General features: G+C 34.5%; 1 protein-coding gene across 5 annotated transcripts in view; it reads left to right on the top strand.

Moving 5' to 3' along the window:
• Nucleotides 1–14,382, top strand: part of RIMS2 (regulating synaptic membrane exocytosis 2) — a 487,588-nt gene that overhangs the window by 285,070 nt on the left and 188,136 nt on the right. For all 5 annotated transcript variants that reach the window (XM_010577010.1, XM_010577008.1, XM_010577012.1 and 2 more), the window contains 2 exons: nucleotides 1,331–1,502; nucleotides 2,066–2,219. In XM_010577010.1, the coding sequence (XP_010575312.1) occupies nucleotides 1,331–1,502; nucleotides 2,066–2,219 (326 nt within the window). The remainder of the gene's footprint in view (nucleotides 1–1,330; nucleotides 1,503–2,065; nucleotides 2,220–14,382) is intronic.

The raw sequence follows: 14,382 nt of genomic DNA, 5'->3' as shown, positions 1-14,382 counted from the left end.
AACCTAAGTAAGCAACAATATATGTCTTGTGTAGTAGAGGGAAAGGTGCTAGAGGTAAAATACACTTAAATAAGTCAAGCATTTAATTAGATGAAGCTACTGAACTCTCTTTCATTAAACAAATTTCATTGGAAAAGCTTGTCCAAAGTAACTTATTTCATTTCTCAAGGGCAAACAAATCTTTAGTGTAATAGAAATAATTACATTATTTGTTTTAACAATGTGTCTAAAAATATTATTTCTTAGTTAATATTTTGATCCAGCTTCTAAGTAACAGTTTGGAAATACAATAACTATATTACAGTTGCAAGTATTAGCAAACAGACAGTATCTGCATTGCCATATTAAAAAATCCACATAAATTAGTACCACAGCTGCATTATGCAGCAATCAGCAGGTTTAAAATTAAGCATTGTTATGAGAACTCTAGTCAGTATTCTCAGTAGAAGGAGTGTGGGCGTTTTCCAGCGACACTTGTTTCCATCAGAAAATACTAATTCTTTCAAGCAGAAATATTCTGCAAAACACATTGCTTTCAACACCACCCTGGAGCCAGAGCCAGGAGTTCCATGGTAGCCTTGTATGAAGACCTCACGGGGCTCTGAAATGTAAGGCAAAACTCGTAGTGGAGATCCACCTTCAACCTGGGCAGTTCCTTGGGGTGACACAAAAGGATTTGGGGAGCTGTTTTGAGAACACTGTTTCTTCCAGTGTTGCTGGAAAAAGGCATGTAACTCATTCTCGGGGCTTCTGGTTTCCCAGCTGTGGAGCCCTTAGTCAGGAAAACCCTGCAGAGAAGGCCCCGCACTGCCCGCAGCTCCCTGACCATTCCTTCGTGTGGGCCAGCTGCTCCCTCCTGCTCTCCAGTTTAAGAGTCAGCCGCTGCAGGACTGGAAGCTTGAGTGAACCAGCTGGCTTGTTTATCTGAAATGCAGATTTTTGCTATGCCTAATGTTGTCTGCATACGTGTTCTACTGTGAGACTGTGCCTCATGGAAATCCCGTTTACAGAAGTATATTTTGCTTTATAAAATCCTGTTTCCAAAACGAATGTATTAAAACATTTCTGTTTTTTCAGGGAACTTATTAAAATTGGAATTGTCACATGAACCGGAAATCACCTAACTTTAGTTTTTAATACGAAGTTATGAATTTTCCTCAATATATGTGCTGAACTTTGTTTTATCATAAAGGACTAATCCTGACATAGGCTATAGTGCCCATAATACTACAAAATGTACTGCTGATTTAAGATTTCCTACTTTCCATGCTATACTCATTACAGTATAAGGGTCTTTTGAACATTTTTAATATTTAATTGTTTTTTTCAGTGATAAAAATAAAAGAAGAACAAAAACAGTAAAGAAAACATTGGAACCTAAATGGAATCAGACATTCATTTATTCTCCAGTTCATCGGAGAGAGTTTAGAGAACGAATGTTAGAAATTACTCTTTGGGACCAAGCACGAGTTCGAGAGGAAGAAAGTGAATTTTTAGGAGAGGTATACAATTATTGGTAGTTACTATAGAAATACAGTTGCTTACATATTCATGTCTACATACAGTATTTTCGAAAAAATGATTAAATATAGCAAAGCAAAACTGTTTTAAATTGTTGTATTTGTCCTTATTTTGATTAGTAGTAAAAAAGTGATCTTGCACTTATCACATAGTACTGATATGAGATTCTTTCTGTGTTTGTTGTTTTATTAATGGTATGCACATAGTTTCTCAATTTCTTTTAGAATTGTTTCTCAAAATCCATATGATCCATAGTTGTATTTTACCAAAATGTTGGCATGTTGCTGACTAACTTGCTACAAGATATTTGAATGCTGTAAAGGTTCTCATAAGGTAATAAAGGTTTTGTGAAAGATTTTTGGTATATTTATTGTTGTGAAAGGCACAGGAACTCCTTTCATATTAAATGCCAGATTTTTATAAAACTTCAGACAAAGTCCTGAACAATAAGAGAATAATAGAATAAAATTTATGAACATACCTATTTTAAAATATTCTGTTATGTAAATGCTTTCCTACTTTTAACCATTTTTTTCTTTTTTAGATTCTTATTGAGTTAGAGACAGCATTACTAGATGATGAACCTCACTGGTACAAACTTCAAACACATGATGTCTCTTCATTGCCACTTCCCCATCCCTCACCATATTTGCCACGCAGACAACTCCATGGCGAGAGTCCCACACGGAGGTTACAAAGTAGGTTGTTAGTTTTACACACTGTGTATAGTTCATTTGAATTAATGTGTAAAGTATATTAAATTCTTGTAGATGGGAAGCTGACAGAATTTGTGTGTGCATTTGTAGCTGTTATGAATTAGGTCATTTATGATTACTAATGAGAGTTTGATGTGCTACAAATGGTAATATTGAACACTGTGCAACACACCAGTTTTTTCTTAATGAGACTACCTAGTTCAGATCCTGAGCTTGAACAAATTATCTTGGTCTTTTACAATATGCTTTTTTTATCTTGAAGTCCCATCTTCTATATTATGTTTATCATTTCATTATTTAACCAAAAGTGAATGTGCAGGACTTCTCTCTTTAGCTCATACTTCTTAAAAATAAGGTGACATGTATATAACATCATATGTAGCTAAATTAATACCATGGCCTGTTGCCTTGTTTTGATACTATTTTACGTGGTTATGTTCACAGATGGAATTTCTCTTAATATTCTATTTTGTAGAGTTTGGTATACTTGATCCACAGTAGTTTGATGTTATCAGTAGATGTTTTGAAAACAGAGTATATACAATATGCTAATAAAACCAGATACATAATACAGTAAAGGGTGAAAATCTGTTTCCTTAATACTTCATTGTTTCTCTAGTTTAACTGTTCAGTACTGTCAGTGATTTAAAGCGATTAACTTTATAAAATATCAGTTGGTGCTGATGTAAAGAAAAAAAAATCTCAAAAACTATTTCTAATAATTCTTTGGGTTTTTTTGAGTCATTGTATGTGAGTGTGTGTGTGCATATGTTACACGCAAGCTCACAGAAACATATGCGTGTGTAGCCACGCAAACAAGCTTGGACATTTCATATGTTCCGTGTGGATTCTCTATTACCTAATCGCTTGTATGTAAGTATTTCAAGTAGTTGACGGTTTTTGTGTCTGTGCACTGGATGGTGAGAAGGGTTAAAATGCTCCATATCATAATGTTCTGAGATAGATATATTAACAGAGAGTTACAGTGCATACCCTTCAAGCTGTAAGATTATACTTATCCAGAAAAGGAGGAAAGAAATGATAGTGAACAGCTAAGTTCTGTTTCAATTCAGTCCTCTTCTGTCTTCTCAAGTACCATGACTTGTTTCAGTAAAGTTTTTAAATTATTTTTCTTTTATCTTTTCTGCCATCTTGTAACACATTTTAGGAAGTTAAATTTTCCATGTAAAATTACTTTTACAGACCAGCCGCACATTTCAGTATCTGCTTTTATGTGAAGTTAGTGAAATTCTGTTTTTCAGGAAATATTCAGTCCTGCAAACAAACCCTGTTTGTTTATAGTAATTCCTGTCTGTGTAGTAAATGACTGCCATAAAGAATGACTAAAACAGTAACTGCTTTATTTTGGAAAAGACTGTAGTAATACTTGACTAAAGATCTGTTCAATGATACTGAATCAAAATTTGAAAGTCAATAAGTTTTTTAATACTAACACTAACAAATGCTAACACTAATACTAATATTAATAATGTGCTTAACTGAGCAATCTTATATGCCTGCCTGCAAATGTGGAGGGAAAGACTTATCAAAATTTCTGGTTTGGTAAAACACAAAGATTTGGTGTAGAAGTCCTGCTTTTCAATTAAGATGATTTAGCCTGACTCTTCCCAGAGCAGTACTTTGACAACTTGAGGTTCTAAAAACTTCAGCCAAATAAGCAGTGTCAGATATTCACTGTGATTGCTGGAGAATTCACATACTCCTACAATAAATTATGGTATTTGCATTTTTACTGAGATCAGAATCCCATAAAGCAGGATTTTCTCTAGTGTCCTGGGAATATATCTACTTCTTGAATCCTTGTGTGTCATAAATGACTTTCAGTTTAAACAGATAGTCGTAAATGTAATGAACAAGGTCTCAGAATTAAAATCCCCCCCTTTGGGGGACTGAAAAGGCATCCAAAAGAAAATTCAGCATCTGGTCAGAGTTCTGCAATGGTAGCATAATACATTTAGCAATTAAAAAATACTTTTTTTTAATCGGTGTCACACCTCTGAAATGGAAATAAAAGTATTTCTTGGTGTCCAGAGAGGTGCTGGAATATCCTATTGGAGATATCCAGAACTCAGTTGGACAAGGCCATAAGCAATGCAATGTAAGTTGGCCAAGCCTGAAACAGGCGTTGCACCAGATGGCCTCCAAAAAGCTCTTCCCAACCTAAATGTCATCACAAGGGCACTGGTGAAGGGCAGACAGCACATCTTATGACTTTGTCTTCACTAAATAAAATATTTATAATATATTAACACCATGTAGAAGTCTGGTTCTTTTACCTTTTTTTTTTTTGGAGGTTTCAAAAGAATATTAAGTTAAACTTAACATCTTAGTTTGTTGTGTCTGAAGCTCTTTCTCCAGTGGCACATTCTGACAATGTGAAAAAAATCTCCAGTATGAAGAGAAGGCATGTCTTGAAAGTTTGTCTATCATTTTCAAAGCACATCTCGGAACACTTAGTGTGCTGTTGCACAGTAGGCTGATTTCGATTTCTGGGGCTGCAAAATCTGAGCAGTTCAGTCCTCCCACCTTTTGTTCATTTCTGTGATGCCTCTATATATAGAATTAGTGAGTACAATATGAAGTACTTTATTGCATGCCCCCCAAAATTGTTAGTGAGAGAAATAACAAGAGAGATATTTTGAATTACAAGGTTGTTTGTTGTTTGTAAAAATACATATCTACACATCTAAGCTTTCTTATCTTCATGATTGCCAAGTAGCTATAAATATATATATTTGAAGACAATACTTAAATGTTATTTTCCAACGGTAGTTTAAAAGAACCACCTACACTTACCATTTACCTCTATTCTCTTTTTAATATCACTGAATTGTAACATTCCTGAAGAAGAGCAGACACTCAGCCCTGAAGACTGAACTCCTATATTTACAGATAGCCAGTAGCAAAGTGTGAGCTTGTCACAGAAGCCCATATGCCATTTTTTTAGGAACGTGCTTTCAGAGGCAGTAGCTTAGTTTCTACATGTATTTATCTCTCAATATCTTTGAGTGGGCGTTATGTTGTGGTACAGACTGATCTAAACCAGCTGTCCACCTTCTCTTGCCCAGTCCTCTGATCCATACAATCCATTAACTTCCTAGTGATAAAGGACCATTACCATGTTTTTTACTTACAATTTTTTGAAAGACATCTACTTAGAAACTGGAACTAATATAGAACATAGGATTATGACTTACTAGGTGTTTCAGCTAATTATATTTCAGATTTTCATAAACTGACTGGTTTTTATCCAATAAGTATATTTTAAGCTTTATCTTATGTGAATTGTGAGGTAATGAGTAGGTCTATTTTATTTATTGTGCTGAACTTTTGAAGTGAATTTTGAAAATGGCTTCATTTTCTCTAACATTTGACATAAAATCAGCCATACATTAAGAATTCCAGACAGCATTAACTAGAATTACAGACAAACTGAAGTTCTTTTTATATTGTCTCTGAAAAGAGATTGTAAACAGAAAAATAAAGATAATTTTAAAAAAAGATTTGGGAATTCCTGTTGTTGCTTAGGCCATGGTATTATTGTTCCATCTCACATTAGGTAAAAGGTTTACTACAGATTACATTGAAAATTGAATGTGATTTGAATGGTGTGTTCACAGTTGTTAGGATCAATGGGATAGAAGTTATTGTTAGTATTACTATTTATTCAGAACTGATACAGAAATCAAGCAGGGTCTATACCATAGGATTACAAATCAAAAATTACTTCTCTCCATGTAGCACAGAATACAGAGATAACAGACATCAAACTGGAACTGAGGCATTCTTATTCAGTCTTTTACAGTTACGTCCATGTAATGTGTGCATTTGTGCAGTTTGAGCTGGTACTGTTTAGTTGATAAAGAATACTGGCTTATTGTGTATTTTGAAGAACAGCAATTGTTTCTAGTTTTATATTGAGTCTGAATTTGTTTTAGAAGCAGACTGGGTTTTACTTCAAGTATTTTAAGAATTTCCCCATTACCTAGGATTAAAAAGTAACTTACACTAGCTTTCTAAGTCAGATTTTTCAGCTTTAAAACCAAACTGTCTGAATTATTGATCAGCAGACCACAGAGAGTGGGTCCACAGTGTAGATAAAAGCTAAATGCCCAAACAAGGGAAGAAATGTGAATATAACAGTAAACCCAGACATTTTCAGGTCTCTAGTTACAGCATAGGTATGTACAGCAGTGGAAGGAGAGCTTTTAATTGCCATGAGAATGCAAAATATGGTTTGAAAAAGAAAAGTAAGTTTAATATTTTGAGCATCCGCAGTAAGGGAAAATTAGTAAATCAATGTGAGATAAACTCTGCTGAAAACAAGATCTAGATTTTAGAAATGACAGAGTCTGGAAATCAACATGTAGAAGTCCAAAATGGTGGATCAAATTGTATTTTTTCAAGAACTGAACACCAGAAAAATCAGTCAGAATCAAAATAATTGTAAATAAATAGACTGTGAAGTAGCTTTTTTTGAAAGGGAATTTGACTTTCATCACTTTTAGAATTAAAGTCATCAATGACTCTGTCGTGGTTTAACCCCAGCCAGCAACTAAGCACCACGCAGCCGCTCACTCACTCCCCCCCCATCCACTGGGATGGGGGAGAAAATCAGGAAAAGAAGTAAAACTCCTGGTTTGAGATAAGAACGATTTAATAAAACAGAAAAGAGGAAACTAATAATGATAATGATAACACTAATAAAATGACAACAGTAGTAATAAAAGGATTGGAATGTACAAATGATGCACAGTGCAATTGCTCACCACCCACCGATCGACACCCAGTTAGTCCCCGAGCAGAGATCCCCCACCCCCACTCCCCGCAGTTTCTATACTAGATGTGACATCACATGGTATGGAATACCCTGTTGGCCACTTTGGGTCAGCTGCCCTGGCTGGGTCCTGTGCCAACTTCTTGTTCCCCTCCAGCTTTCTCGCTGGCTGGGCATGAGAAGCTGAAAAATCCTTGACTTTAGACTAAACACTACTGAGCAACAACTGAAAACATCAGTGTGTTATCAACATTCTTCTCATACTGAACTCAAAACATAGCACTGTACCAGCTACTAGGAAGACAGTTAACTATATCCCAGCTGAAACCAGGACAGACTCCATTCACTGAGTTTCATGATTCTTAAAGTATATTAAAAAAGTCTGGAGGGAGAGAAATTACAGTAATGCGTATATAAACTGTGGGGACACAAATGGAGTATCTTTATGTTCAACAAAAAAAATCTGCATACAGTGTGCAAAAAACTATATATAACATCCCCTTTTTGAATTTTATGTATTCATTCAGATGGGAATAAAAAATTCTATAATGCATAAGCAAAGTGTTTTAAATCACATGAAAAGTTTTTGTCATCTTCTTTTGATGGCTTTGTACATTTTCCCAAGTCAGACTATATTTTCTGGGGCAATGCTGAGACTTTAACATGGTAAAAGTTATTACATCTGACTAGAAAAAACAAACTGATAGACTGAATTCACAAATAAAGGACCCCACTGCTTACTAGTTTTTGAAAAATATTTTTGGATGGACTTGTCATTGCTGGGTGCTGAGGGGTTTTTTTTAAAAGTTCTGTGGCTGTACCATCAAATCAAAGATGTGTTGAATGTTATAACTGTTAATTCAAGCCCTCTCTTCCGTTATTTAAACTTTAAAAATTTCAAGTCTATATTGTAGAACATTAAGAGATACACTTGGTAGTACCAAAATCATTAAAGTTTAATAATAATTAATTACAATGTACCTGAAACTTTACCCTCTGAAATCTGAGCCTCTGCATTTCAAACCTCAGCCTTCTAATGAAAGCTATTGACTTCCTTGGAACTCTGTGGAGTCTCATTTTACTGCAGAATCAGGATCATGCTGTCTCAGCAATTTCCTTTTAGTTTGTTGTGAATATGGTAAGTCAGTGTGATAATTTTAAATCAGTGTCACCAAATCTTACTTGAGGGAATTACAATAAAGCTGTTCACTAGTAGGAAAGCGAGTTGTACTTAATGGGAACATGCATCAGTGACTTTTTTTCAAATTATAATATGGAGCATTTTATGGTCAGTGACACAGACTATGAATGATGAATGTATTATAAGAATTTCACCTTAGAGGGCAAGAATAACACTAATTTTTCTCTTTCATGCTTCTTCCTTAATTTTTCTCTTTCTTTTATGGAGCACAGGCCTTGGGCATGTTATCTTTGTTTGCATGCATTGATGTTTTGTTCATAGAATATGGATATATATACCAGTATTGTATCTATTATACACCTATGATTTATTTATTCTATTTATTGTACATCTATTGTTTATTAAATACTTTAATTAAAAGGTATTTAACATGATACAGGGGTGTCTGAAAAGGCCTTAAACTATTCAAAATGTTTTTCTTTTCCCTAATAAAAGAAATATCTAATATATTGTGTTGTTTGAAAATTTTAAAATAAATGTTATTAAATTGTAATTAAACTACAAAAATAGTTTAAATCCTGTTCTGAAGCAGTTTAAGGGAATTCGATTATTTGTAACATTGTTGCTCTGGCTACTTGATGGAATAATGTTATTAAACTACTCTTCTGTCATGTAATGATGACAGAAAAGCAGTGCTCTTTGTTGAAATAACTCACTGGATAGGGTAAAGTAACCTTGCTAGGCAGTCAATAAATAGCAAGTCAAGTGACCTTTAAAAAGATTCTAAAAGATACAGGTCCATACAGTAGCTTCCTTTTCTGGCTAAAAGTAGAGTGTATTTTTTTTTTCTAATTCTTGAAGCGTAATAAACTATCATATAACAGTGTGATGGTTCTGATGAAGTTTTCAGATGGGCTTGATACTATTCTGACTTTTTCCTTTCTGTATTATAACCATACAGAAACAAACACGGCTTCCTTAGTCCTCACTCCGATTATAATCTCAGTTTTTTTCTATTCTTGTGGTCTTCAAGAAGCTCTACCCTTTTACAGATCTTTCCAGAAGTTAAAATCAGAAAGTCTATTGGTTTTGATTATATAAATAATTTCTAGACTGTGTTAATTGATTTTTTAAATTATTTTTTTTGATGGCACTCTTGAACCTTTGGTGACTTTCTGGTGTTGCTGGAATAAACTAGAAAACTTCTCCATACTCCATTTTTCATAATTTTGTAGCCAAAGAAGCTTCAGTTTTTCATGAAATTTGTAACTGGAAGAGATTAGTACCACGGAATACAAATATTAGAGAAGTTATGCAGTAAAGCTCCCATCTAAAAGTTAGTAAATGATGCTGAACGCCGCCCCCCCCCCCCCCAATAATTCACTTTGAAATTATATAACCTAATGGAATTCTGGAGCTGGGCCATAAAAATTAATTATGTTTGTCAAGAAACCCAATTTGAAAATACAGAGAGTTAGAAATTGTAAGTAGTAAATGATTTAGTGATATGGTCTACATATTAAAATAGTTAGTACCTGGATGTCAGGAAAAGTGTGACTTGCCAGAAGGTACCTAGTCATCCAGTGAATTCTTAACAGCACCAGTTAGCAAGAAATTGAAATTTTTATTTTTCCTCTAGTTGTCATGTCTTGTCATCTGAGGTGCATCATTTACTCATGGACTGTCACTCTTTAGTTTTTAAGATGGTGTCTGTGAGCTGTTCAGCTGTAAGGAATAAAAACATTCATAACGTCTTGCTAATGGCAAGATACTATTCATGTTATTCTGACTTCCTGGCTTCTTCATATTACCTAATGGAAGTCACATTTACAAAATCTACAAATGCAAAGTAACAATTCACATTTCCGTAATTGTCCAGATATTTGCACACTATTATATTGTCAAGTTTAGAAAAACTGGTATGGCTCTATGGAAAGCTAAAATACATAAAACAGCCAGGAACTTAAGGAATGCAAACAATAAATCAGATATTGCAGCTATTTAGTCATTGTGCTCACATTAGGACTCTTAAATTCACTGTTAACAATGATAATGTAGATAAGGTATTAATGTATGTACATATTTGCCTAATCAAGACCTAACTGGAGACAGAAGATTGACTGGAACATCACTTCTGAGTCTGTTAAATTTAAGTAGGATTCATAGCTACATCTCAGGAAAGTTCTGCTAATAACTTCCTGCTGAGTTGCCAACAGCAGTGTGCAGTAACTTTAAGGGTAGCAGCTCATATTGTATGCCTAGCTGAACATACATTTTGCCCTTAAAACATTAAACACTTGCTTATAGTAAGGTGTGCAGTTGTATTTCAGAACTGAAAAGTACTGTAATAGCTCTACTAGTCCTCCATGACTACTGTGTATAAATGTTGATCCAGAATTGATTGGCATTTTTGTGGTTTAATTTCTCCTAGCTGCTTAAGTTTTATTGTTTTGAATGAATGTGGCCTACAATATCAAATTCTTCAGTCTCCAGCAGCAATTATAACAAAGTTTAAGGTTCTAACCACCCCTGTTACATGTATTGATTCATGTATTTTTCCCTGACACTACTTCATTTCAATATTTGTTTTCCAGATAAAGGCTTATATTCATATAATTCAGGTAAATTTTCAGCATGCCAGAAATGCTTATTGCTTCCATATACATGCAAAATTTCATTTGATATTTTATTCGTGTGCTTTTGCTACCTATTGTGCAGATGCTAAATTGCTTAAATGTTCTTTGGCTTTTCTTGTCTGCTTTTCAGTCATAGGTCTTTTGTTGGCTTTCTTTCTCTATTCTTAACATCTCAGTATTGATATTGGAGCAGTATTGTAACACTATACTTGCTTTGCCTGCCTGTATTTTAGGTAGAGCTTTGGTAGGTAAACTGTAGTGAGCTGTATTAAGTATACCAGGAAAATGCTATTTTGCTTAAGCTATATTAAAAGGAACACTGTTGTATTACAGCTATTTGAGAACTAGTGTAAGTATTTTTAGAATACAGACATGGGGTAAGTGAAGTACTGGCAAAATCAGTATTTATACTGACACGTATTTTTACAGTTTCCTATTGATTTAAATCCCCAGTTACAAATCCAATTGCTATATCTGAGAACTTTGCCTTAATTAAATATAAATAAATTAATAATTTACAGCTTGAATTTTGTAGTGCATTTCATGTGGGACTTTTTGCAGTTCCTGCAGTTTTAATTACGGGAATCTCTTTGAGAATTGGTTCGTCTAATTATCTTTTAGTTATGTTTAAAAAATGAAACACATTGTTAAGAAAATAGATCCAATACCATGGTGGCGAGAAACAAAAACCCCACAGGGTGTTTCTTGAGAGTAGTACTAATAAAACCCAGTTTCCATTATATCTACCTTTAGTCTCCCGTGTTTCTTCTATTCCATTCTCTCCTAAAATAATTCTACATTCTTCTCATGTTTTATGATATCTTCATATGGGAAGAGACCGTATTTGCTGTGATGACTGTGGACTTGTGCACATGTGGATTAGCCACAAATTTTAGCTTGATAATGTTTCTTTTTCATTAAGGGGTTCTGATTTGTATCTCTCTCTTCTATCCAGCAACCATTTTCAAAGATCTGTAGGAACTTAATTAAATTTGGTATTTATACCCCTCTGTCAATATAGATTGAATTGGTCAAAACCATAAAAAACCCCACTATTTTGTGCAGGAGGTTAAAGCGACAGATTGACATGGAGACAGCAGGACTGCATGAGAAATTAGCTCACACTAAGAACCCTCAGGCACAGACTGGATGAATATGAGAGAGCAAATTCTTAAGACAGTTGTTGTGAGACTGATTTTAGGATTGCTTATATGTCAGCTTTGAACACAGAACAATTACAGGCATTGCTAAGTTACTTTAAGTGTTTGTGAAAGCCTTCTGTGAGCTTCAGGGAAGGAGCTCATAAGCATGCTTCACTACCCCTTGTTCCCCCAAGGAGTCCACAAAACCCTGTAAAAGCTTCCTGCATTGTAAGGGGCAGAATCCCCAGCTCAGGAGCTCAGTCTACTTTCTTTTTCCCTTTTTTTTTTTCTCAACAAGAAAACCAGAGAATTTCTGAGCCATAAATCTGGTGCTTCCTTCTGTATTTAAGCTGATTAAATTTTATTTCTCATTCTATCCCCTGTCCGAGTCCATTCTGATAACTATATTGGTTGGCCATATAGGCTTTAGTAGAGTTTTGAACCTCGTGTTGGTCTTCTCTTGAGGCCTTTATCAGAAATATCAATGGGCAATATATGGAGCACAAAAGGTATTATATCTTGCATTGTTTCCCCTGTATATTAATAACAGAGAGGAGCACAGCTCTGTGCCAACTTCGGTTGTCATGTAGTATTCAGAATACCTTCAAGAACTCTCCACAGATTTTGGTTGCTTTGCAAGAAAATATTTATGATTGCATATTGTTTCATTCATTGGGAAGAGTTCTGGTTATTTAAAATGTTGTTATGGAAAGAAATGTGATTGTGTTGAAATAGAATAGAATAGAATAGAATAGAATAGAATAGAATAGAATAGAATAGAATAGAATAATTTCAGTTGGAAGGGACTTAAAATGATCATCTAGTCCAACTGCCTGACCAATTCAGGTCTGACCAAAAGTTAAAGCATGTTATTAAATGCATTGTCCAAATGCTTCTTAAACACTGACAAGCATGGGACATCCAAAGAAGGTTCTACTCAGAAGTTGTTAAAGCTTTCCATGGCCACCAACACTGCAGCCCATGAAAAGTTAACAAAAAAATAAGTATTTGATTCATAAAATGGAATTAAACACCTCAGTTCTTTCTTCACATTATTCCTAGCCATCAAGATGAAAAAAGGGAAGGTTTTTAAACTAAGACACTACTGTATTTTAAATTCTTCTTCTGCCTAATAGAAAGTAAAAATGTAAATAGGAAAAACAGTGAAGTAGTAAAAATTTAAATACAAAGTACTTTTTAAATGGAAATTGAAAATAATGGGTCTAATGGTTTTTAGGTGGTGGTGTTTTTCCCCAACCCTGCAATGAAAGGTACAGCGCAAGTGCTATAAACTTCCAGTTCTAGTGTGTACATGCTCTTGCAGAGTTGTCGTGCTGTGTGAGATGGTAGCTTGTGCAGCAGCAGCAGGGAAGGAGTAGGTAGGTGTGGGAGGGAAGGAGGATGCTGAGGGTTATCAAATTCTTATGGGGAGGTTCTCCTCTTTCCCCAAGGTAAGCTGTCCCTGGAAAACAGTTTTATTGATAGTTTAAGGCTATTAAACCAAAACCTGCTAAAGTGAATAAGAATATATCTTTTGATTTCACTGGGGTTGGGGTTATGCTGAATTAAGGCTTTTTTTAATGTGGCTTACACTAGCTAATCATACAGCATGGGATGTTTTTTGTCTTCAGTCTGTAACTGTAATAACCATTAATCCTGGTGGAAGGCATTCAAAAGTCCATATTTGCCATCTGTTACCACGCAGTTATCAGACAAAATGGTAATAATATCCCTAAGAATGTTTCAATAATAAGCTATATTCCAGTGCGATGGCAGTGAGACTTAATTAATGCCATTCCTTATGTTTAAAATCCATCAAAGAAAAAGTTAATTAAATGCAAACCATTGGCACCAATGTGTTTATTTGATGCACCCAGTGTCCTGGGTGTTACATGCTTAAACTTTGTACTGAATTTTGAATTTATGTTGGAATACATTTAATCATTTTGCTCTTGAAATAAGTACCATATTTTATAACATATTTGTCAAACACTGTAAGATATTCTTTAAAAGACTAAATAACAGTTTCATTAGCAATATTCGTTTGGAATCATTTGTGAGAGGCTTCATTGTCACATTTCCCAGATGAACTATGAATTGTCCTTTCTCTGTTTTATGATCAGTTGTTCAAATTACTTAGTGGTAAATAATGAAGTGGTGTTTTGACAAGATGTGCCTAAGGTGGGATTGAAGCCTAAATCTTCAACTTTACATTGTCAATAGGTTAAAAAGAAAATTACCACCTAAAATTAATATATAGCAGATGAAATACTCTTGCAAAAATTATAAGAAATATTAAACGAAGCTGCCAGCAATTACACTGGTATTTCAAATACTCAGTTCAGTGAAGGATTTTGACCTGTGCGCTTTCTAGTTTGTTCCATTTCTGAAGTTAATGGGAGACATTTTAAATAAATATAATCTGATT

Source organism: Haliaeetus leucocephalus, unplaced genomic scaffold (genome assembly GCF_000737465.1).
Source record: "Haliaeetus leucocephalus isolate CR32 unplaced genomic scaffold, Haliaeetus_leucocephalus-4.0 Scaffold555, whole genome shotgun sequence".
Taxonomy (NCBI): Eukaryota; Metazoa; Chordata; class Aves; order Accipitriformes; family Accipitridae; genus Haliaeetus; species Haliaeetus leucocephalus.
Note: the sequence above shows the minus strand (reverse complement) of the source record. Positions and strands in the feature narration are given on the sequence as shown.